Below are 25,906 nucleotides of genomic sequence, written 5' to 3' on the forward strand. Positions count from 1 at the left end.
GATATTCTATGCCTCGGATAATAAAGGAAAGTATCCCTTCTTAACCACCTTATCCACTTGTCCTGTTATCTTCAGGGACCTGTGGACATGCACTCCAAGGTCCCTCTGTTCCTCTACGTGTGTGTATAACATAATGGGAGACATACTGGGGAGTGGGGCCAATGCGGATTGATAGTGTTGGGAGAATACTGCTGGGATCTAGAAGAATTCACAGAATCATTGGGTGGTCTTACCCCACCACATTCCTCAATGTGTACTGTCTTCTGCTTCTGTTGCCAGGTCCTGTAAGTAGTGTACAGAACTTTGAGCCTGGCTGCCACCTTGTGATAGACATGGTGAACTGCAGCCATCTGAGGAAAGTGCCCTGGAGTGTCAGATTTCACTTTGAGGTCACCCAATTGGGTTTCCTTTAAGTTAATTTATAGTCACCCCAAAGCTCCCAGCCCACCGAAGGCTAACAAATTCTTCAAATCCACTTTGAGCCTTTATAAAAGCTGAAACAGCAGGAGTAATTCCACGATCCAGCTTCACGGCAGGGAACAGTGTTGCAGGTTTACCATGTGAAGCCACTTATCTTTAAGGGGGGGACAGCCCTTTTAAATGTGAGGTGCCAGTCAAGATTTCCACATCGCCTATTAATTTAGCTCCTGGACCAAGGGCTAAACTGGCCTGGATGTTCATGTTATTTATTTAAAATTGCAGGCAGTCAGCTCACTAGCTGCACGTTTGGCTCATTTTGCACTAACAGTTTCCACTTTGCTGGGATCACAAAATCACTTATAGTACAGTCCACAAAACTAATGTCACACATCAGTCTATCAACAAACTGCAATCTGAAGTAAAGCAAAACATTGTGCCTCAGCATTTGGGTGTTTAAACTACGCTCATACTGTTCTTTAATTTGGGTGGGAAGTGATGTTCCTCAAGGATCGGTACTGGGACCATTGTTGCTCTCCATTTATATAAACAATTTGGACTCAGGAATCAGAAGTACAATGTCAAAATCTGCGCACGACACCAAATTGGAGGATATAGTTAATACTAAGGAGGATTGTGACAAGATATAGGAAGATATTAATAAACTTGCAGAATGGGCATGTAATTGGCAAATTAATTTCAATATAGGTAAAAGTGAGGTGATTCATTTTGGTGGGAAGAATAAGGGGGCCACATACTGCTTGGATAATAAGAGTCTAAATGGGGTAGAGGAGCAGAGAGATCTGGGGGGGTATGGATACGCAAATCACTAAAAGTAGCGATGCAGGTTAATAAGGCCATAAAAAAAGCAAACCAAGCACTGGGGTTCATTTCTAGTGGGATAGAATTGAAAGGCAGAGAAGTTATGTTAAACTTGTATAGAACCTTGGTTAGACCACACTTGGAGTACTGTGCACAGTTCTGGTCTCCATATTATAAAAAGGATATAGAGGCACTGGAGAAGCTGCAAAAAAGATTTACTAGGATGATACCAGAACTGAGAGGTTATACCTATCAGGAAAGATTGAGCAGGCTGGGGTTCTTTTCTCTAGAAAAGAGAAGACTGAAGAGGGACCTGATAGAGGTCTTTTAAGATTATGAAAGGGTTTGATAGGGTACTATGCCACCAGGCTACAGTAAACGGATTTAATAGCAGAATCGTGGAGTGGGAAACTGATTCCTGGCACCGTGGTCCCAGAATCCAAGTTGAAAGTAACAGTCTAAAATGTTATGAAAAATGTTGAAAAATCTCAAATAGTGACTGACAATAATGAGTATTCGTTTGTTGTGCAGGAAGAGATTGTGCACAATCCCTGTGAAAGACAGGCTACAGGAGGACAGCAGGAGAAGGAGGCAAAGCAAATCCTGGCAACTCACTCAACTAATACTGTAGGGGAAGGGGACGTGGAGGGGCCTGCAACCACAGATGATTTGTACAAAGTGTTAATGGTAATAGGTGTTTTTATATTTGTTCCTGGGATGTGGGCAACGCTGGCAAAGCTACATTTACTGCCCATTCCCTTGCCTTGACAGCATTAAGAGTCAACCATGTGGTGTGGGTTTGGAGTCACTTGTAGGCCAGACCAGATAAGGGTGGCAGGTTCTCTTCCCTTGAAGGAGACTAGTGAACCAGTTGGGCAAATTAATCTGGTACCTTTTATGATTACTTTTTCTGGTGCCAGCCCATAATTTACCAGATTTTATTGAATTCAATTTCCCACCTTTCCATGATGGTATATGAACTCATGAATTCTGGACTGCTAGTCAGAAATGGCTTCTCTTTCTTGAGGCTTATACTCTGAAAAGAACCTTACATGAGCCTAACAGAAAGTGGACACCAGGAAACTCATTACTTTTCTCATTCTTCTTAACTCCACAGTAGCCAAAAGCAAGAAAGATTTTGCAGAGCGAGAGACAAGGAATCAATTGCAGAACCTTTAACATTGGGCACCGCCAGCAGAAACTGGCCCACTCTGTCATGGATCCTAACACTTGCACTCACCAGCCAAAATAAATTAACTCGGAGTGATACAGATAGCCTAGATGAGGAATTGACATAGTGTCATTCACAACTCACAGGGAAGCCAGAGGATGAGATATTGGAGATAGAGGCTGATTTCCTAGAGTGGACACTTAGGAGACGTCAATCCCTGGCTGTTGAGCATTCAGACAAAGGCTGGCAGAGCATCAGAACCATTTACAGGCAGGTGCCAGCAGTGGTTCAATGGTGACACTCTCGCCTCTAAGTCAGAAGGTTATGGGTTCAAGTCCCACGCCAGAGACTTGAGCCCAAAATCTAGGCTGTCACTTCAATGCAGTACTGAGGGGGTGCTGACCTGTCGGAGATGCCATCTTTTGGATGAAATGTTAAACTCTCAGGTGGACGTGAAAGATCCCATGGCAGTATTTTGAAGGAGACAGGGGAATTCTCTGTGGTGCCTTGGCCAATATTTATCCCTCAACCATCACCAAAACCGATTAACTGGTCATTATCTCATTGTGGGATCTTGCTGTGCACATATTGGCTGCTGCCAATCTCTTGCTATAAGAAATTGGACCTCAGGCATCAACTAAATATTCAGGGGAAGCTGCCGACAGCTGTCACACCTCCACAGGCAGCTTGTCTGACAGAATGCAATTTTAGGCTGCCTGCCTCGCTGGCATCGGCCCTCAGGTAAGTCCTGGGGGGTTGGGGAGGACAGGAGGAGGCGATCAGGAATACAGTGGAGCCGGAGTTTTTATGCCTGTTTTAAGCCTGTAAAACGGGTTCAACAAGGAACGATTTCTACTCCACAGTCTCAAGGGAACCTTTCAAATGGTGCTAGGAGCCTCAGAAATAAAGAGCAATCAAAAAATTTTGACAAGAAACCAATACACAGTCAAGTTATGAGCCTCTAACTGACAACACAATGAAATATAACAATTCACCTCTAAGCTCCCAGCATCAGCCTGATCAGCTGCTGCTCTAAGTTACCTCTGTTTTATAGTGGCATAAATGAGATTGATGGATCCTAGGGCATAAATGCAAGAATTTAAGATTCATGGGCCCTGAAATTCCACAATTCTTCTCCCAATCTCCTGCTATAAATCTAGGAAGAGATTGGCAGACCTCCTAAAGAAATGGGAAATAATTTTTAACTTTGTAGTCTGGATGGTAACCTGGCAGAGCGGATCGTATGCCCTTTATAAAACCCACTTAATTTTTGTTCCATCGATTTCAATGGCATGAAAGTCGGGCAGGTTCTACAACAGGCGGGCGACTCATTCCACCTGATTACTGCCCTGGTGACAAAGTGGAGAATTACTCCCACAGTGTAAACTGCTGAAAATGAACGTTTACACTCTTTCTCTGAGGGTTCTGTAAGTCACCTGCCAAAGTCACGGCAGGAAATCGGGGGAGAATCTCCATGGAATTTCCAGGCTTTGATGCCACCCTGGTCTAAACCCAATATTTGCATGGCTGCACTTGGTCTAGGGCAGGCGCATCTTACATTGTCCCTCACTGGCAGTGGAATTTGAGGCGGAATTTAAAGGTGGCGTAAAACTAGTGTATCCTCTCTAATTCGCGAGTTCTTACCCCCATCAGATAGATGCGCTGGGTTGATTCCCAAGCTATTGGAATTTCAGAACCTGAAATGGCATTTTATATCAGGTCCTGAGCCAGAATACACTGGGTTAAGTATTCCATTGCACTACTCCAATTGTGGGCTGGGAGTGCATCTCCAAAGCAGAGCTTTCCCAGTCAATTGGCTTGATTGGGCTCAAAATCGCAGGCTGGGAGTATGCCATGTTGTGATATGTTCTCCCGGTGTGGGCCAGGATCGGTGCAGGATTGGAACTGTTACCCCAGTGTGACCAGGATTTTCCAATGTGTTATGCCAATTCTCCGGCACAACTCCAACTATGACAATTAGGAAAATCTTCAGGAGCTACTTTACCCTGCTCACCCCCAAAACTTCTGGGATATTCCACCAGAACTGACAGGCCCTAATATGGGAGGACGCCATCTAATGACTGACAAATGCCACTTCTGGCATCCGGGCTGCAAGGTCCAGGGCGGCCTTTAAAAATGTAACAGCTTGCTGCAGTCTCTGCAGTTGAGCATAGGGAAATGAATTGCAAAGACTAACGCAGTTTGGGGGAATTAATTTGGGGGCAGCAGTGGAGGGCACCGGCCACGCCATGCTGTGGCAGACACCTGTGACCAGCTGTCACCAGTCTCTGGCGCTTCCTGGCTGACAGCCCGACAGAGCTGGGCGATTCGGTTAAAGCATGGATTGTGGCCTGGTCCTGGAATATTGATTGGGGTCAGGAGTGAAGATCGGAGGTGGACGCAAAACCGCCCCCCGCAACGGGAACGCCACCAGGATGTGGAAAATCCCGGGCTTCGGGGTAAATTTTAACCCCGAAGAACGGGTGGATCGGGGGTTGGGTGGGCAGTGAAAGTTCTCTGTTTTGGGAGTGGGAACGCATCCCAGCTCCAACGTGCCAACTTCCAGGTTTGACCCAGACGCGCACTTCTGAAAACTGAAAGTCCCGTCGGCACTTAAAGCCGACAGGATGATATTTAAAAGGCCTATTGAGGTACTTACAGTACTTAAAGATGTCAAATTTTTGTGCTTTGAACTACACAAGCCATTTTAACTGCTTCTGAACGTGTCTCCCGTGGCCTCTGAAAGACGCCATGGAAACGGAGGCGAGTAGCAGCCGACACCCGTTTGGACCTTTAACCCAGTGATGACACATGTGAAGAAAAGGTGAATTTTTGCACCAGGGCGATCAGTTCTCTCAAACAAACAGTTGGCTGGGAGTTCTTTGTGTTTAGTCTTAGATTTCTTGGTTCACACTCAGAATTCTTGTGGTCACACATATTTACCTACATTTTGAACCCCCTCAAACTGACAGCATCAAGATGGGGGGGCACAATGGAATTACTGTACAGTACATCTGAGGAGGAGGCACATCACCATCCGTGGCTGGTGCGGCGTGCAGTTCTAAGAGTTGCAGCTCCACAAGACAGAGGTGCATCAGAAGGACCTGCAGAAGAGCAGAGAGGGGACCAACGGAGGGGCCAATGTCGCAGGAGGCAATACACACATGGGCGGGTCTACAGATAGAGGCTGAGCTTCCTGGACCTCTCTGAGGAACAGTGCTTACGAAGACTCAGATTGAGTCGCCAGGTGGTTGCAAACATCTGCACGCTCTTTCAGAGCTGCTCTCGGCTGGGCCTGGTGGCCACTCATTGACGGTTGCAGTTAAAGTCACCATTGCCCTCAATTTCTTCACCTCCAGATCCTTCCTGGGTGCCACCGATAACATCACCAGGGTCTCTCAGTCATCTGCACATATGTGTATACAACAGGTCACGAATAGCTTGTTTGCCAGGGCATCCGACTACGTCAACTACCCCATTGACAACATCAGTGAGACTGAGAGGGCAGTGGGTTTCCACTCTCTGGCTGGCTTCCTGCACAACATCAACAGAGAGGGTTACAGGAGGAGGAGGAGGAGGAGCCCAGCGGCACACCTGACTGCTCAAGATGCCAGGGAGTCACTCATATCTGATAGATGCTCATAAGGAAATCTGCAAAGTGAAGATAGTGAACTACTCAGACCACCTGGAATAACCACCACCAATACCAGCACCTCCTCCCCACACCCCGCACCCCTCCATTTGCACAAAATAGTCCTAGAACCACACATATACCCATTGTAAACGCTCCCAATGGGTGACAACAAGTCTTACTGTTCATGATGAGGGACATGCAAGGGCGCTTTCACAAAAGGGACTCAAGAATGGACAAGATGTGGCAGCGGTGGTGACAATCATAACATTTATTGTGAATGTAACAAAAAATAAAGAGAAATTTGTTTGAGGAGCTAGGGTCTAAATTAATAAGCAGAACCTCAAAGGTAATAATCTCTGGATTACTATCTAAGCCACACGCAAATTGACATAGGGTCAAACAGATCAGAGTTAAATGCGTGGCTCAAAGAGTGGTGTGGGAGGAAGGGGTTTCGATTCATGGGGCACTGACACCAGTACTGGGGAAAGAGGGAGCTGTTCCGATGGGACGGTCTCCACTTAAACCAGGCTGGGACCAGCGTCCTGGTGAATTGAATAACTCAGGCTGTAGATAGGGCTTTAAACTAAAAAGGGTGGGGGGAGGGGTCAGGTGAGGGAAAATTTAGAAATCTAATGAGAAAAATCAAGACAACAGAGCAGTGCGGTGATTTGGGCAAAGATAAGCAGATTGTGGCAGGAAGGGACAGAGAGTTTACTGATGCGGACTCTCCACAGCTGCCCCAGCCACCAGGATCTGCTCGTGCTCACTTGTGAGTGGTGAATCACCAGGTGACAACCCAACTAACTGTCTAACAAGACCCACTGAGGTGTGAGTATCTGCAATGGTGCATGGCTGGATGTGATGTGACAGTGCGCCCTCAGAGGCATGGATCTCCTCTGAGAAATCCTCCTTGTCCAGGTCGTCTGTTATTTCAGCAATCCTTGAAGGCCCTGGAAGAGAACTTACAACAATATTAAGAATCATCGCAGAAATAATGTTGCGATAAGCAGCCCGAGGTGCACAACAGATCAAGCGTAGTTAACATCAATTCATGTTGTGCTTGAGGGATGTTCAAGTTCTGTCACCAGATGTTTAAGGGGTGCCAGTCTCGGCATCTCCAACAGCCAGGCATTGGAGCGTTCAGCTGAGCTCCAAGGTCTCTTCCTCCGCCTCTGTCAGGGCCATTATTTGTGGTAGCCCCCTCCCTCCAACTCCTCTCCCTTGCATTTTGCACTCTCTTCTCCTACAAGTGGAGAAAGAATAGATGTGTGAGTGAGTGAGGGTGACGGGGTCACCCGATGGATGCATTGCACTGGGTCAGGATGACAATGAAGCAGATGCGTTAGAAGGTGACTATCAGACAGATTGATCACATTGCATCAGGATTGGGTTAAGTGGGAGAGGTGGGTGCACAAATGGGGAGGTGAGGAAGTGCACAGAAAGTGATGGTAACTTGACACTGAGCCTTAAGTGGGTGTGAGGAGTGATGTGATGGAGTTGGCTTGGCAGGACAGAGTTGGTGGGGGGTGGGGGGGGGGTGGTTGATGTGCACCACAGGATGTTGGTGAATCAGTAATTGTACTCACTTATCCTGATCTGATTAGGTCATTAAGGCACTTCCTGCATTGCATCCACGACCGTGAGATGGTGGCCTTGCTGCTCAGCTCCTCTGCCACCTCAAGCCAGGCCTTCTTGGTGGCAGAGGCAGGTCGTGTCCTCCTGTCGGCCGGGTAGAATGTATCCCTCCTGCTCCTCACACCGGTTAGTAGCATCTCAAGAGAAAAATCACTGAACTGGGGTGCTGGCCTCGTCCTTTGTTGCTCCATTTGGCTCAATTCCTCCTTTCTCCCACAAAATCCATGGTTGCAATGGCCCTTTAAATACTCCAGGTCCCAGCACATCATATGGGTGTGCAGTGCACCCACTGCAGACTTGGAGATGCAAAGCTTGGAAGTCACATTAAGGACCTTCAATTGAGTCGCCATCGCTCGAGAAAATGCACAAAAATTTTTCCGGGCTTCCCGCATGTGTATTGACCCCTCTGCTGAGATCCTGCGGTATGTTAAAATTTACCCTGATGTCTCTGATCCCTGCATTTCCTGGGAAGCCTTCACAGATTAGGAATAAAGGCCTGGATTTTCCTGATGTTCATGGGCTAGCAGCGAGGTGGAACCTCTGCCCGCTGCTTTAACCCCAATGCTAACCTCGACCCATTCTCCTGGATCGGGACTCATCAGGTATGTAGGGCAGGTTTTCTGGTGAGACCCTCACCGCCAAGAGGGAGCCAGCTATTGTGACACCAGTGCTGCAGCACCTGAAGAGTTGGAGAGAATTTAAAGTGGATGGAAGAGCCTCAAAGAGGAAAAGTAGATTTTTTTTAGGCCTTAGCCAATTCCAAGGCTTAAAAAGGTTATTGGTTAGGGTCTCCATGGAGGGACATCAGTCCACTACTAGGCCCCCTCCCTCCATCCGTCTAGTGATTTGAGGGCTACCGCCACTACACCAGGGACCATCACTACCCATTTCCTGGTGAACTCTACCAGCACCTGACCTCCTCTATGATTGCTGCTGAATCAAGATGGTACTGCAAAAACTGCTTGCAGGGAGCATTGCTCTCAGTGCCACTCCACAGCATCATAGATTGGCAGTGAGGTCGGTGCAAGAAGCTGCAGTCAAGTTTCAGGCCACAGCTGACCATTACCATCCCTGCACATGTGGAAGCTCTATGCTACATGGTAGCCACTGGTATTTTTGCAGCAGATGGCACAGCTTGGCATCTTCCCCTCTGTTGATCCAGACCCTGAGAAGGCAAGTTTACCACAGTCATTCCCAGATACATTTGCATGGTCGGCAGAAATGTTTGGTGGCATCTTTGTGGCATGCCTTCTTTCGTGCTGTACCATGTGAGGCATGGCATGCTGTGATTGGAATGCCTCTGCAAAACCTCCCAGCATAAGGATGAGTTAGACATTTTGCATCTCATTGTGATGCCACCATGGGTCTGCTGGCACAGGTTTCATTGGAAAGAGGACACCCCCCCCCCATCAACACAATGTCTTCCGAAGTGAGGTATGCCACATGTCCCTGCAGAAGTGGGGGTGTGAGTGGCAGTGGGTGGGCACACAACACTTCTTAAAGCATTCTGACCCACCTGGCATTCCTCCACAGGAGCCCTTGTTTCTCCAAATATGAGGACTCCTGGTGGGGGCGTGCTGGACATCAATAGCAAAGAAAATCGGTGGGGTGTAAAACGGGCTGCTGATTCGCTATCGCCTCATTTGTGCTGCCACCGAAGACCAATTTCGCCCCTTTAGTGCCCTCTTTAAATGTTTAAATATTTAAATGTCATCTGGAGTAACTATCAGATTTGATGGCTAGGAAACCCTCTATTCATTATATTTATCTCATGGGCAAAGTCATAGCGGGTACTTTGCTCAGCCCCAGGGATGACAATAACACAGGAAGGCAAGTCAAGCCATCAGAATGTGTTAGGAACAAACTATTAGTAAAAATGATACTGTATCCCTGTCAGACCACCCAAGATGCCGCGATCCCTGCTGGCTGTATCCAAGGCCCCCTATCCCCCCCCCCCCACCCAACCCTGCTGGTGGCATTAGCATCTCACAAAACGTACCCCAATGACTCATGCTTAGCAATGGTGCCAAAAGCCCTCTAAGACCCCATTCAAGTCACCAATTTTCATGTATGAGCATAGACAGTGAGTGCGGGAAGGTTATTCAGCCATGGGGCACAGGATATTACAATCCCGTAGTCTCCTCATGTGATGTCCAAACATGGTGCCACCATTGGAATCTTAAAACAAATTGTCAGTGATGAGCAGATTGGAGCAAAGCTAAACATTGACCCAAAGAGTTACTTGGTGTATAAAACAATCTGATTTCTTGGAATTCACACGGGTTCACCAACACAGGCTGCTGTTTGAATGAAGTCTGACTCTGGAACTTCCTTAACCACTGAACAAACCCCAGGGGGAGGAGTCACCACAGCTACACACTCAACATTTTCCAAATCTGGAAACTGAAACTTGAACCAGCTCCAGATATCCCTGAAGCTCTTACTTCATCACTAACTTGCTAATGGACAGTGACTGTGATAGACATTTGTTGAGGCATGTAAGAATATGGTTTGAAACAAGTATAGACAATACCAGCTCGCATAGCACCAAGCATCTTAGCAAGAGAACGGATGTAAAAGGAGGTCGAAGTTCAGCGTCTCTGTGAGAAAGATAACTTACAGAAACCCAGGAGGTGATTGAAAGAATGCTGAGGCGCTAGAATAGTGAAAAACTAGTAAAATTCAAGAGACAGTTTGTACCGAATAGTATAAACGTACTAAGACCTGATAACAGTGATAGACTATGTAAGCAATAAGACATCGCAGATGCCAAGCAAGGTCGAGGTGGAACAAACTGTTTATGCAGCAGAGATAAGAGATAAGGTAGCCACGCTGACATAGTATGGCCATCCTTGGTGGTTTTTGACAGAGTTGGCACAGTGCGATGGTTTACAACCAGGAGATAAGGACAGAGATGCTTACGTGCAGAACAATGCAGCAGAATAATATAAAGATAGGGCTTGCTCTCCCCAAAAAGTTAGAGCTCTTGAGATGGAACGGCCAGGAGCTCATTGACCCAGGCAATCCATGGAGGTCAGGTCTGATCACCCTGAATCCGAAGGAATCAGGTTGCATTGATTGCTTGTCATTTAATATAATCTGAAGACAGTTGTATTACATCTATAACACTGTTGTGCGTCAATCTATTAAAGCTTGCTATTTTATAACCACTTGGGCTTGCACATACAGCAATTATTATTGAAGGATTAATAACCCTTTTGTAGTGACAAAAAATGCAAAATCCACTAATATAAGGCATCCCTGGGTGGGCCCGAGTTTTAAAGGTTTGGAGTAGCTGGTGTTAAGAGATTGTAATAGGAGTAATTCCAACGAGACGGGGAGGAAGAATAAGTGGTTGTGACCGAGTGAGCTAAAGATAGCCACTCCTCAAACCCGTAAAAGAAGACGGGGAGGAGGAATCTATAATACTGTTGTGAGTTAATCTATTAGGGCTTGTTATTTCATAACCACTCAGACTCGTATCATGCAGCAGTTATTGTTGAAGGATTAATAACCCTTTGTATCGACAGTAACGGGAAAATCCACTAACAGGGCAAAAAGAAAGTGATATCAGCACAAGTTTTCATACATTGCTAACAGATCTCTTGTGGAGTTGGTCTGGTTAGCATGACGGGGGGAGGGGTAGATGGGGGGAAGGAAGGGGTAAAACCTGGGGTCTGAAAACATTGGTGAGGGGGTTCACCTAGAGTTTGGTATTAATGGGATTGTGGAATGTGGGGTTTAGTTTAGCAGGTGATTCCTGTTGTTGGCAGTAGTTTCAGTGGGGACGGCAGTACAGCACTGTAGGGCAGGGCTTTTTTTTTTTATTCGTTCACGGGATGTGGGCGTTGCTGGCAAGGCCGGCATTTATTGCCCATCCCTAATTGCCCTTGAGAAGGTGGTGGTGAGCCGCCTTCTTGAACCGCTGCAGTCCGTGTGGTGACGGTTCTCCAACAGTGCTGTTAGGAAGGGAGTTCCAGGATTTTGACCCAGCGACAATGAAGGAACGGCGATATATTTCCAAGTCGGGATGGTGTGTGACTTGGAGGGGAACGTGCAGGTGGTGTTGTTCCCTTGCGCCTGCTGCCCTTGTCCTTCTAGGTGGTAGAGGTCGCGGGTTTGGGAGGTGCTGTCGAAGAAGCCTTGGCGAGTTGCTGCAGTGCATCCTGTGGATGGTGCACACTGCAGCCACAGTGCGCCGGTGGTGAAGGGAGTGAATGTTTAGGGTGGTGGATGGGGTGCCAATCAAGCGGGCTGCTTTATCTTGGATGGTGTTGAGCTTCTTGAGTGTTGTTGGAGCTGCACTCATCCAGGCAAGTGGAGAGTATTCCATCACACTCCTGACTTGTGCCTTGTAGATGGTGGAAAGGCTTTGGGGAGTCAGGAGGTGAGTCACTCGCCGCAGAATACCCAGCCTCTGACCTGCTCTCGTAGCCACAGTATTTATATGGCTGGTCCAGTTAAGTTTCTGGTCAATGGTGACCCCCAGGATGTTGATGGTGGGGGATTCGGCAATGGTAATGCCGTTGAATGTCAAGGGGAGGTGGTTAGACTCTCTCTTGTTGGAGATGGTCATTGCCTGGCACTTATCTGGCGCGAATGTTACTTGCCACTTATCAGCCCAAGCCTGGATGTTGTCCAGGTCTTGCTGCATGCGGGCTCGGACTGCTTCATTATCTGAGGGGTTGCGAATGGAACTGAACACTGTGCAGTCATCAGCGAACATCCCCATTTCTGACCTTATGATGGAGGGAAGGTCATTGATGAAGCAGCTGAAGATGGTTGGGCCTAGGACACTGCCCTGAGGAACTCCTGCAGCAATGCCCTGGGGCTGAGATGCTTGGCCTCCAACAACCACTACCATCTTCCTTTGTGCTAGGTATGACTCCAGCCACTGGAGAGTTTTCCCCCTGATTCCCATTGACTTCAATTTTGCTAGGGCTCCTTGGTGCCACACTCGTTCAAATGCTGCCTTGATGTCAAGGGCAGTCACTCTCACCTCACCTCTGGAATTCAGCTCTTTTGTCCATGTTTGGACCAAGGCTGTAATGAGGTCTGGAGCCGAGTGGTCCTGGCGGAACCCAAACTGAGCATCGGTGAGCAGGTTATTGGTGAGTAAGTGCCGCTTGATAGCACTGTCGACGACACCTTCCATCACTTTGCTGATGATTGAGAGTAGACTGATGGGGCGGTAATTGGCCGGATTGGATTTGTCCTGTTTTTTGTGGACAGGACATACCTGGGCAATTTTCCACATTGTCGGGTGGATGCCAGTGTTGTAGCTGTACTGGAACAGCTTGGCTAGAGGCGCAGCTAGTTCTGGAGCACAAGTCTTCAGCACTACAGCTGGGATGTTGTCGGGGCCCATAGCCTTTGCTGTATCCAGTGCACTCAGCCGTTTCTTGATATCACGTGGAGTGAATCGAATTGGCCGAAGACTGGCTTCCGTGATGGTGGGGATATCGGGAGGAGGCTGTGATGGATTATCCACTCGACACTTCTGGCTGAAGATGGTTGCAAACGCTTCAGCCTTGTCTTTTGCACTCACGTGCTGGACTCCGCCATCATTGAGAATGGGGATGTTTGCAGAGCCTCCTCCTCCCGTTAGTTGTTTAATTGTCCACCACCATTCACGACTGGATGTGGCAGGACTGCAGAGCTTTGATCTGATCCGTTGGTTGTGGAATCGCTTAGCTCTGTCTATAGCATGTTGCTTCCGCTGTTTAGCATGCATGTAGTCCTGAGTAGTAGCTTCACCAGGTTGGCACCTCATTTTTAGGTACGCCTGGTGCTGCTCCTGGCATGCTCTTCTACACTCCTCATTGAACCAGGGTTGATTCCCTGGCTTGTTGGTAATGGTAGAGTGAGGAATATGCCGGGCCATGAGGTTACAGATTGTGCTGGAATACAATTCTGCTGCTGCTGATGGCCCACAGCGCCTCATGGATGCCCAGTTTTGAGCTGCTAGATCTGTTCTGAATCTATCCCATTTAGCACGGTGGTAGTGCCACACAACACGTTGGATGGTGTCCTCAGTGCGAAGACGGGACTTCATCTCCACGAGGACTGTGCGGTGGTCACTCCTACCAATACTGTCATGGACAGATGCATTTGCGACAGGTAGATTGGTGAGGACGAGGTCAAGTAAGTTTTTCCCTCGTGTTGGTTCGCTCACCACCTGCCGCAGGCCCAGTCTAGCAGCTATGTCCTTCAGGACTCGGCCAGCTCGGTCAGTAGTGGTGCTACCGAGCCACTCTTGGTGATGGACATTGAAGTCCCCCACCCAGAGTACATTTTGTGCCCTCAGTGCTTCCTCCAAGTGGTGCTCAACATGGAGGAGGACTGATTCATCAGCTGAGGGAGGACGGTAGGTGGTAATCAGCAGGAGGTTTCCTTGCCCATGTTTGACCTGATGCCATGAGATTTCATGGGGTCCAGAGTCAATGTTGAGGACTCCCAGGGCCACTCCCTCCTGACTGTATATCACTGTACTGCCACCTCTGGTGGGTCTGTCCTGCCGGTGGGACAGGACATACCCAGGGATGGTGATGGAAGAGTCTGGGACGTTGGCTGAAAGATATGATTCTGTGAGTATGGCTATGTCAGGCTGTTGCTTGACTATTCTGTGGGACAGCTCTCCCAATTTTGGCACAAGTCCCCAGATGTTAGTAAGGAGGACCTTGCAGGGTCGACTGGGCTTGGTGTTTTGCCGTTGTCCTGTCCGGTGCCTAGTGGTCCGATGCCGGGTGGTCCGTCCGGTTTTATTCTTATTATGACTTTTCGTAGCGAGATTTTACAACTGATTGGCTTGCTAGGCCATTTCAGAGGGCAATTAAGAATCAACCACATTGCTGTGGGTCTGGAGTCACATATAGGCCAGACCGGGTAAGGGCGGCAGGCTTCCTTCCCTAAAGGACATTAGTGAACCAGATGGGTTTTTACGACAATCCGGTAGTTTCATGGCCATCAGGGCCTTGTCCCAGGGTCTGCAAGCATGGGGATGAGATGTCAGGGTCTATCAACACTGCAGGAAAAGGATCCTAGGAGATGACAGCCTAGGGAGAGTACAAGAGTCTGGAGCACTGAGGGAGATCCGGAACTAAGAATAATTCCAGGTTCCAGCAGCACTAAGGGTTGGGTAGCACTGAGCGATGTGCATCTAACTGCATGGAGAGAAGGGAAAGGGAAAAGGATCTGCAAGCAGTGGGGAGTGGCTACCTGGGATCTGATAGAAGTTGGCAGATTCTTTACAGCCTTGTGGTCATGTCCAAAAGTTTGAGAGTGTGGTAGTTTGTGCACCTGGGTCGGTCGGCATTGGGGGTGGAGGGTCCTAGGGTGTGAGGAGTGTGATGGGTTCTGCGGCACTGGGGTGGACCTGGGGTATGTAAAAAAGGTCAACACGTATGGGTTCTGTAGGCAGTTTCATTTTCTGGGAGAACTGGGGGGCACTGACATCGTGGGGCTTGGAAGTACTAGCGGGCTCGAGGGGCTGGATGGCCCACTCCTGCTCCTATTTCTTATGTTCAGAGGGATCCTCGAATCTAGCAACACTGAGAAGGAGATCCTGAAACCTAGTGCGAATGGAGGCAGCAGGTCTGCTTAGGTGAGAGGGGGTGCACAAGTTCAGGCCAGGTGAGACACTCAGTGGGAGATGAGACAGGAGGGGAGGAGAAGCAGGAGTCAGGGTCATATCCCTGAGGAATTTTCTGACCAGTAGGTTTTGTGGGGTGATGGTTCGTTGAATCAAGGCTATAATGTCACTCAGAAATTTCCCAAAGTATTTCACATTTCGGAGCAAATGTGTACAAGGGGAAGACTTCTCCATATTTCTGTTTCCAGATAGTTTTGGGTATACACAGCTTGTCTGATGTTCTTCTTTTGCAAACGAAACTTTCAACATAACAAAAACTCCCCTTTCATTTTAATGGTCAGTCGCAGCCCTTTAAGAGCTACTGCATCACCAGATTTCCCACTTCCCCTGCAAATCATATTGCAAATCATATTGCTCCCTGAGCCTGTTTAAAATGAACAGAGTTGGACTCACAAAATTCAGCGAGGACAATCCTCCCAACCAGCATAGGCTGGGGTCGAATTTAACTGCCCTCACCTGATGTTAACCAGGTAACCAAAGTGCTCGCCTGATTCAGGTGATAGGCCCCTATTAATATGTAAATCGGGGTCCTATGACATAAATAGGACCCAGATCTCCATTGTTCCCTGGGCGATGGAAGAGAAGAGGCCCTCTAAAGGTGATTGTTGAATTATGTTTGTATGCCCCGGAGGAGCAGGAGTGCAACTCTGGGACCCACAAAAATAATCTGGGCTGTTGCCGCCGTGGGGACCACACCCTGACGACCCCACCCTCCGCGATCATAACCCCCTCCCCCCCCTCCCCCATCGTAACTTCCCTTGCTGGTGGCAACTCAGGCTTGATTTTCATGGCTGCCCAAAAGGCAAAATTTTCCCCGTGCTCTCATGCCAGCTGTGCGCAGCCCCTATGTTCCTGATGCAACGCCAACACCATGGGAACACTAAATCTTTCATTCATTTTATATATAATGTTGAATACTTTGACTGAAAACGCGTTGCAGATAAAAAAAATCATGGCAACTAACATCCACAAACATATCTGCACCATTGCAATTATTCAAAATCGGAACATACGTTTTCTAAGTGAGCAAAGATGTATCTCAGCTGTGCAACTGGGAATATCAAGTTCGAGGATGGCACATTTCCTGTAATTGACAAGTTTCAGCTGAGCGATGTGTTTCCTTTTTATTATAACCCAAGGATCAGTTCCAAGTCTGTAAGTTGACCTTGTCCCGTGGGTCAGATACAATATGTGGATACAAATGAATTATTCTGCCGTCAATCTAAAACCGTTCATCTGGGGCTAATAAATAATTAATCATACCTTGTGATACCTGGATCCCTGCAAAGTCTCAACTGCATTTTAACTCTATGTCAATCATGGCTGTTTGAATAATAAATAATCAAGAAAATTACATAGAATTACATAGAATGTACAGCACAGAAACAGGCCATTCGGCCCAACAGGACCATGTTGTTGTTTATGTTCCACAGGCGCCTACTCCCTCATTACTTCATCTGACCCTATCAGCATACCTTTCCATTCCTTTCTCCCTTGTGTTTATCTAGCTTCCCCTTAAATGCATCTATACTAATTGCCTCAACTATTTCTTGTGGTAGCGAATTCCACATTTTAACCACTCTCTGGGTAAAGAAGTTGCTCCTGAATTCCCCATTGGATTTATTAGTGACTCTTATATTTACGGCCCCTAGTTCTGGTCTCCCCCGCAAGTGGAAGCATCTTCTCTACGTCTACCCTATCCAACCCTTTCATAATCTTAAGTCTTACTACAATTGTACAGGGCTTTGGTGAGACTTCACCTGGAGTATTGTGTACAGTCTTGGTCTCCTTATCTAAGGAAGGATATACTTGCCTTAGAGGCGGTGCAACGAAGGTTCACTAGATTAATTCCTGGGATGAGAGGGTTGTCCTTTGTGGAAAGATTGAGTAGAATGGGCCTAATCTCTCTGGAGCTTAGAAGAATGAGAGATGATCTCATTGAAACATACAAGATTCTGAGGGGGCTTGACAGGGTAGATGCTGAGAGGTTGTTTCTCATGGCTGGAGAGTTTAGAACTAGGGGGTATAGTCTCAGGATAAGGGGTCGGCCATTTAAGACTGAGATGAGGAGGAATTTCTTCATGCAGAGGGTTCTGAATCTTTGGAATTCTCTATCCTAGAGGGCTGTTGATGCTAAGTCGTTGAGTATGTTCAAGATGTGGAGATGCCGGTGATGGACTGGGGTGGACAAATGTAAGGAATCTTACAACACCACGTTATAGTTCAACAGTTTTATTTGAAAATCACAAGCTTTCGGAGGCTTCCTCCTTTGTCAGGTGAGTATGGGATTCCATGAAAGGTACTGCATATATAGTCAGAGAACAATGCCTGGTGATTACAGATAATCTTTCCAACTGCCCGCTATCAAGGCAATCAAAGGAGTTGAATAGTGTTCAGACATAGAGACATTACATACAAGACTACTGAATATACAAACGGTCAGAACCCAAAGACAGAGAGAGAGAGAGAGAGAGAGAAACATCCAAAAGGAAGAGAAAGAGAGAGAATAACCAGTTGTATTAAAAACAGATAACTTTTTTATCGCTGGTGGGGTTATGTGTAGCGTGACATGAACCCAAGATCCCGGTTGAGGCCATCCTCATGGGTGTGGAACTTGGCTGTCAATTTCTGCTCGACAATTTTGCGTTGGCGTGTGTCTCGAAGGCCGCCTTGGAGAACACTTACCCGAAGATCGGTGGCTGAATGTCCTTGACTGCTGAAGTGTTCCCCGACTGGGAGGGAACCCTCCTGTCTGGCGCAACAATCGCCAGCAGGAGGGTTCCCTCCCAGTCGGGGAACACTTCAGCAGTCAAGGACATTCAGCCACCGATCTTCGGGTAAGCATTCTACAAGGCGGCCTTCGAGACACACGACAACGCAAAATCATCGAGCAGAAATTGATAGCCAAGTTCCGCACCCATGAGGACGGCCTCAACCGGGATCTTGGGTTCATGTCACGCTACACGTAACCCCACCAGCGAAAAAAAAGTTACCTGTTTTTAATACAACTGGTCATTCTCTCTCTTTCTCTTCCTTTCGGATGTTTCTCTCTCTCTCTCTCTGTCTTTGGGTTCTGACCGTTTGTATATTCAGTAGTCTTGTATGTAATGTCTCTATGTCTGAACACTATTCAACTCCTTTGATTGCCTTAATAACGGGCAGTTGGAAAGATTATCTGTAATCACCAGGCATTGTTCTCTGACTATATATGCAGTACCTTTCATGGAATCCCACACTCACCTGACGAAGGAGGAAGCCTCCGAAAGCTTGTGATTTTCAAATAAAACTGTTGGACTATAACCTGGTGTTGTAAGATTCCTTACATGAGTATGTTCAAGGCTGAGATAGATAGATTTTTAGACTCTAGGGGAATCAAGGGATATGGGGATCAGGCAGGAAAGTGGAGTTGAGGTCGAAGATCAGCCATGATCTTATTGAATGGCAGAGCAGGCTCGAGGGGCTGTATGGCCTACTTCTGCTCCTATTTCTTATGTTCTTATGTTCTTACAATCTTGTGGGTCACCCCTCAGTCTTCTCTTTTCTAGAGAAAAAAGCCCCAGCCTGTTCAATCTTTCCTGGTAGGTATAACCTCTCAGTTCTGGTATCATCCGAGTGAATCTTTTTTGCACCTTTCCAGTGTCGAATAGCAAAATAAAACATCTCTGTTGGTACAATAACACTGAAGATATTTCTCCTCCTGAGCTGAAGCTGCTGCATCATCAGGCTCAAAATTCATTGCAAGTGGCAACTGTCACCAACTTTAGAACTACATTCACAGCTCTTTCCAAAGCTGGAGCATTAATGCCCAAAGAGTCACAATATAAAGTACAGCCAGTGAGAGGGAGAAATATTTTCTGTAAACCACAGACATTAGCTCCATTGTCTGGTCTGTGTTTCCTCTTACTATAGTGAGAAAGATCAGTGTTAAAAATACATTGAGGAGTTCCCCAGTGGGTCAGGTATAAGACTTGGAACTGGATTATTCTGCAGCTCATCTGATGCTGCTTGCTTCGGGAAAAACAATAAAAAGCATCAAATTATGTGACACGACCTTATCAATGTTTAATTGTCTGTCATTAACGGTTGTGTAAAAATAAAAGGAAGATATTATCAACAACACTCAATAAGAATTTGTTTAGATAAGTTTTCCTTGGCCCTTTCCGATTTCTCATTTACATGCTACCCTTTGGTGACATCATCCGAAAACACAACTTCAGGTTCCAAATGTACGCAGACGACATCCAACTCTACCTCACCATCACCTCTCTCGACCTTTCAGCTGTCTCAGATTTGTCACGCTGCTTGTCCGACATCCAGCACTGGATGAGCAGAAATTTCCTCCAACTAAATATTGGGAAGACTGAAACCATTGTCTTCGGTCCCTGCATCAAGCTCCATTCCCTAGCCACCGACTCCATCCCTCTCCCTGGCCATTGTCTGAGGCTAAACCAAACCGTTTGCAACCTTGGCATCCTATTTGACCCTGCAGTGAGCTTCTGACCACATATCCCCTTCATCATCAAGACCACCTACTTCCACCTCTGTAACATTGCCCGTCTCCGCTCCCTGCCTCAGCTTGTCGGCTACTGAAACCCTCATCCATGCCTTTGTTACCTCTAGACTCGACTATGCCAATACTCTCCTTGCCGGCTTCCCATCTTCACCCTCCATAAACTTGAGCTCATCGAAAACTCTGCTGCCTGTATCCTAACTCGCACCAAGTCCCATTCTCCCATCATCCCTGTGCTCGCTGACCTACATTGGCTCCCGGTCCAGTGACACCTCAATTTTAAAATTCTCATTGTTGTTTTCAAATCCGTCCATGGCCTCAGCCCTCCCTAACTCTGTAAACTCCTCCGGCCCGACAACCCTTCGAGATCTCTGCACTCCTCTAATTCTGGCTTCTTGCGCGTCCCTGATTTTCATCGCTCCACCATTGGCGACTGTGTCTTCAGCTTCCTAGGCCCTAAGCTCTGGAATTCCCTCCATAAACCTCTCTGCCTCTCTACCTCTCTCTCCTTTAAGATGCTCCGTAAAACCTACCTCTTTGTCACCTGTCCTAATATCTCCTTATGTGGCTTGGTGTCAAATTTTGTTTGAAAACCTTCCTGTGAAGTGCCTTGGGTCGTTTTAGTACGTTAAAGGTGCTATATCAATGCAAGTTGCTGTTGTTGTTGTTTGGTATAAAAGAATCAAAAAGATTGGGGTTAAAATTCAATTTCAGTGGGGGCGCAAAATGGACAGTCGTGGATCAGCTGCCCGTTATATAACCTAATGTTGCTGCTGTAAACTATGCACAAGTTTTGAATAAACTGTATTTGAAACTGCAAAAATGAAAGAACATCTAACTCAGGAACAGGGAAATTCCCTTCCACAGGAGCTTCCTATATTTGACAACTTTCTCTGCTCGAGATTACTAAAATTGAGAGTAGAGGATCTCAATAAATAGGAGTTCATTGGACCTCTCTTCAACAGAACTTCATTCAACACCGAGAGAGAGAGAGAGAGAGTCACTGAGGTGGACAGAAGATCCTTCAGCAGAAATCCATTCAGCAACTCAAAGTCAAAGATGAACAGAGCAGCTACTGTGACGATTCTCATCCTGATTCTGTGTGCCATTACTGCACAGGGTATGTTGACCTTTGTAATCTTGTGTTTTATTTCTCATTATACTGTATTGTGGAAAGGAGTCTTTCTGTTGAGTTACTGATCCAGCTACACATGTCCCGGTGTGATGTTTGGTTATGCATCGAATAATGCTGAATTCTCAAACAGAGCTGCATTCAATAATCTTAATCCCCTTTAACCCAGAACTTTATGTTTATAAAAGATTTTCTTGCACATTTTTATAAAAAATATGATAGTCATCTCCAGGTTAATGTAATCAGCATGATTAGTTTGGACAGATACTTAATATTTCCTTGTGGACCATGTGTGGAAAAAATTTAAATACCTCAACTCTGATACAAAGTGCCAGGATTCTCTTCACCTCAATCGATAATTAAATCTAAGTTAAATGGATCTTTTCACAGGTATTCCAGTTCCAGGAACCCTAGGTCATTGCCAGTGCACTCAGAACAGCTCCAATTTTATCAATCCACGGCTCATCCGGAGTTTGAAATATATTCCCGAAGGATCCCACTGTGAGACACCAGAGATAATGTGAGTAAATGTGTCAGAACATCAGCATTAACATTTCTCCTTCGGTGACGTCCATTTAATAAACTGTGCTCTTTATTCAAAATATGTTGGATCAATCACAGTTTGTTTATGAGGCACATTCGAAGGATTTTCTTTTAATACTTTTGCTAATTTCTCACCTTTCAGTGGGAGACATCCAATTTCTGTGGATTAGATTTTAAAGGTTTACCTTCTCTTCACAGTGTTACCAAAAGAAATGGGAAAAAATTATGTGTGAGTCCTGATGCCGAGTGGGTGAAGATTATCATTAAAGGCAAGAAAGGTTGGTGTTTGGCAGAATTAAGACTTTGCATATGAATAAAAGCAGATACAGTGAATTGTTTTTTATAAACCATGTTTGTCCCTCTCCTCCTTGGTCGAAGGCGTTGACTCCTCTCTGCTGTATATTTCCACAGGCTTTTGATGCCTTCTGGTACTTTATCCAATTGCTCATCATTTATGTGTGAGCCTTGACAGTGAATGTTAGCAAGCTATTCAACCACAGTTGGCATCAGGGCTGAGCCTTACGCTCGCCTCACCCAACATCCAAATATGGCACTTCCAGGAGGGGGGGTCACTGGATAGCAATCAGGTGAAGGAATGCTGGGTGATTTTATGCTCTCTCTCCCAACAATACTGAGACCAATTGTCGTACCTTTAGTACCCAGCTGAGATCAGCCAATTAAGCACAGAACAGGGTCCTTAAGAATAAAATATTTAATATATATCCTAACCACTTCCACTTCCTTTTTCTGCTGCCTGCCTTCCTCTATGGCAAGCTCATATTCTGTTCTGCAGTTTGAACACTGTAAACTACTTCAAAGAATCATTTTTTAACCTTTTATTATCCATTCTATTTTACACTTTAACGTAATGTGTTCCTGCAGACTCCCATCAGAACTGAGATTTAAAAGGATACTTTTTTCAAGTTATATAGAAAAGATGTTTGTGAAAATCTCGACCAGCTATTCTCACAGTTTTGTGTCATCCACCGTTGTCAGAACTCAGGATTTTGTTCAGCATTTACTGCCTTTGCATTATTCCGCAAATGTGCTTGATTCACCAGGATGGAAGGAAGAGAAATAATTTTTCTCTCTGGCCCCATGCATCCTGCATGTTAAACCATATTACAAAATCAATGACTTGGGAATAAAATCATCAGTGTTAGCAATGCTGCTCATCTTGTGTAAAAGTCAGATTGATAATGCTCCATAATTATATTGCTGAAGATATTGTGCACTATATTAAAGTAAATATCTGCAGTTAGTGGGTAAAAATATTATTTATTTTATTTTATTTCAGATGCCAGACGACACAACTGAGAAATGAAACCGCAATGGGATGGACTCGACTCCACACCTGGTTAACCTAAAGTACAATGAACATTGAAATGAAGGAAGCTTTGTCCAGGGTATTAACTCTCTGATGTCACCTTCTGATAGCTTGTTCTGGTATTTTCCCTTCGTTCTTCTCTGAAAATTATTTCATATTTCAACTCTGTCATACTGTAAGCCTGGATTTTAAATTGGAGCGGGGAAGAGAGTGAGGGGAAGTTGCCGATCATGGGGGTATGATCAAGGCAGGTAAGCTTGTTGGGCCTGGAGGAAACATTCCTGCTCCTCCTGGCCCACAAGCAGTGCAATAAAGGCACTTACCTCATGATCCGGCCCTTCTTGCCTCCTTTTCAATGGCGAGATTCACAAGTGCTGGATGCGTTAAACTTAAAGTTCAGTCAAATTCAATTTAGAAAGACCTACTAACGTCTCGCAACGACGTTAATTTATTTCCAAAAATACCCGCTCACCTGAACTAATTAAGGTCCTGCCTGTGGCGAGTAGTTTACCTGCACGCATCCAAAAGGCCCTCCGTTAAGCCCTAAAGAGGGTGCATGGAGCCGGGTTGTGGTCGCGCTCCAAAAATCAAATAATTTAACTACCCCAACCCGCCTGTTCTTGGGGTTAAAACCCCCCCTATTGTTTACCCACAGCTTAAGGAAACAGTCAGACATTTTTTCTGAAACTTTGTGCCAAGAATGTGTAAGATTTTTAAGTGTGGACTCTGATACTGTTACAAGTTACACTGCGACTGAATTCAATTTGTTTACATTTCTCCATAATTATTGGAAAATAATTTCCAATCAACAAAAGGTGCAGATACAGGGGGAAATATGAATAGATTTGTTTCACTGGGGAGTCTCACGAGCCCCTGGAAAGCTGTGCTGGAGGCGTTAAATTTAAAGTTAAGTCAAATTCAATTTAAGAAGACCTACTAACGTCTCACAAGGCCGTTAATTGATGCAATATAAACCCACCCACCTGAACTAATTCAGGTCCCACTGCGGCGAGTAGGCCTCTCGCACGCATCTAAACACGCCTCCGTTAAACCTGGAAGTGGAAACTAATTTCCAATCAACAAGCAACGACAGGGGGAAATATGAATAGATTTGTGAACTTGTCGAGGAATGTAAACGAGACAAAAAATGTCAGTTGTTGAATGTTAATGTTTGAAATAAGAGTGGGACCTGCTGCTAGTTTTGGAATAACTCAAATTATTCAGTTCCATGCATATATTTTTCAAAATGAACTTGTAATAATTTCTTCATCACAGACATGTTTTACCTGGAAAGAGAGGCTGAAAATCTAAAAAGGTCCAAATTAGAAGAATTATCCTTTGTTATTTCAGTTAAAATGATCTGGAATCAGATTGGAGTGAAATATCTAATAAATTAAATAAAGACATTCCTCCTATTACTTGTAGATATATTGTAATGCTTCATTGTTTCAAAATCATTGACAAACCAATTTTGGTGCAATTTCTCTTTTCCTACTGAAACCCTGTTGATATTCTTTGTGATATGTTGATGGCAAGATATACAGAAGATAAATGTTTATAATTGTTCACCAAACATATTCCCAGTTCCAGTTTGAATGAAAACTTTTATATTAAAATACACAACCATTGCCTGTCATTAACACTGATGCCATTTTACTGCAGTGTTTATTGGTCACTGACATTTTAACTGTATCCTGGGAATTTGTCCATAAAACATCAGGCCTTAGAATCTATCCAAAACTGAAGTTTGTGGAAGCAATTTCTCTGTAGAAATGATACTGTGTGTAAAATACTTAAATTTTCAAAAGTAGTGCTCCTTATTGTGTGATATTAACTGGAAGAAATGACATTTGTAAATAGAACTAATCTCTGTACAGTGATCGGTAGAAATCTTTGGCACTGGATCCAGTTGGCTGGAAGTTGTGTTGAGTATAACACTGATTTATCAGTCAGTAACGTTGCTACAAGTGACTTTTGTTGTGAATTAATCTTTTGAGTGTTTTTGTACCTTTATCTTCAAATGTATTTAAGTGATTAAAATAAACATGATTTCATATGAAGAATGTATTGTCACTGTTCCTCAATCACCAGCAAAACAATCGTGTGTCTCTCCAGTAAATAAATTTAGTGGACTGACTAATAAAGAGAAATCTGTTCAGGGTACACTTTAGACAATGATTGGCATCAACGAGGTGGGCAGGTTATTAAAATGGCAGGTGGAGGGAGTTCACACAGGGGCCTAGTTTACAATCAAAACTCATGCCCGATGATGTTATTGGCGCCACAATGCAATTTCAATTCAGGGAATCGGTGGGGGTGGTGGGTGGGCGGCCGGGGAGGCGCCTCACGGGGCCAAACCCGACAGCCCGACAGTCAGGTCATGGCGGTAGTCAGCAGAGTGCCTCGACAAAGTCATGGTAACTCTTTTTATTTAATTTTTCTGTGGATTTGTCTGGGCCTCAAGGAGCAGGAGTGCTCCCCTGGGCCCGGCAAGTAGTTGTTGGGCCTCCCCTGCACCGGCCTTCCTTCTCCCTCCCAGCAACAGCACCTCCTCTCAATCACCTTCAGCCAACCCAGCACTAACTTTATGCCAGGGACTGTTCCCTTAGATCCCCGGAGGCTTCAAGCTCCCACTCGAATATCCGCTCCTGTCCACCGACCCTGACCTCAATCCCGCTGGTTTCGGGCAGGAGCCAATGCCGCACTATTCATCTTGGTAAAGGCGTTTGCACGGGTGCTTAACGAACGCCGGCAGTATGCTCCTGGCATTTACCTCCTCCACTTTTCCTCAACTATTTCCTCCCACTGCCCCTTCAACATACGGCTGGTGGGCCTCCTGGTCCCCTGTGGATACAGGATGAACCTCCTTCTCTCCATCTCTTGCAACAAGGCCTGCAGTGCATCATCAGAGAACCTTGGTGCACACTCCCTCCCAGATGCAGCCATTCTTCAAAGTATCGCAGCACGGATTCAGTTTTGAAACGACTCCCACCACTTCTTGCAGCCACAGCTCAGGAACTAAAATGGTACGACCTTCGTGCTCAAATCTCCGTGGGTGTTTCCC

At 45.9% G+C, this 25,906-nt stretch overlaps 1 protein-coding gene across 1 annotated transcript; it reads left to right on the plus strand.

Annotated features, from left to right (window-relative positions):
• The first annotated feature begins 20,818 nt into the window (after positions 1–20,818).
• LOC137341677 (interleukin-8-like) lies at positions 20,819–24,887 on the plus strand. Its single transcript, XM_068005084.1, has 4 exons — positions 20,819–20,960; positions 21,363–21,492; positions 21,714–21,793; positions 22,813–24,887. The coding sequence occupies exons 1-4, from the start codon at positions 20,900–20,902 to the stop codon at positions 22,830–22,832; spliced, it is 291 nt and encodes a 96-aa protein (XP_067861185.1). The 5' UTR covers positions 20,819–20,899; the 3' UTR covers positions 22,833–24,887.
• Positions 24,888–25,906: the final 1,019 nt, after the last annotated feature.

Source organism: Heptranchias perlo, chromosome 1 (assembly GCF_035084215.1).
Source record: "Heptranchias perlo isolate sHepPer1 chromosome 1, sHepPer1.hap1, whole genome shotgun sequence".
Classification (NCBI taxonomy): domain Eukaryota; kingdom Metazoa; phylum Chordata; class Chondrichthyes; order Hexanchiformes; family Hexanchidae; genus Heptranchias; species Heptranchias perlo.

Coding starts and splice junctions, on each gene's coding strand:
- LOC137341677 (XM_068005084.1), top strand. CDS start 20,900: ATGAACAGAGCAGCTACTGTGACGATTCTCATCCTGATTCTGTGTGCC. Junction 21,493..21,713: donor TGTGAGACACCAGAGATAAT/GTGAGTAAATGT, acceptor TTCTCTTCACAG/TGTTACCAAAAGAAATGGGA. Junction 21,794..22,812: donor TATCATTAAAGGCAAGAAAG/GTTGGTGTTTGG, acceptor ATTTTATTTCAG/ATGCCAGACGACACAACTGA.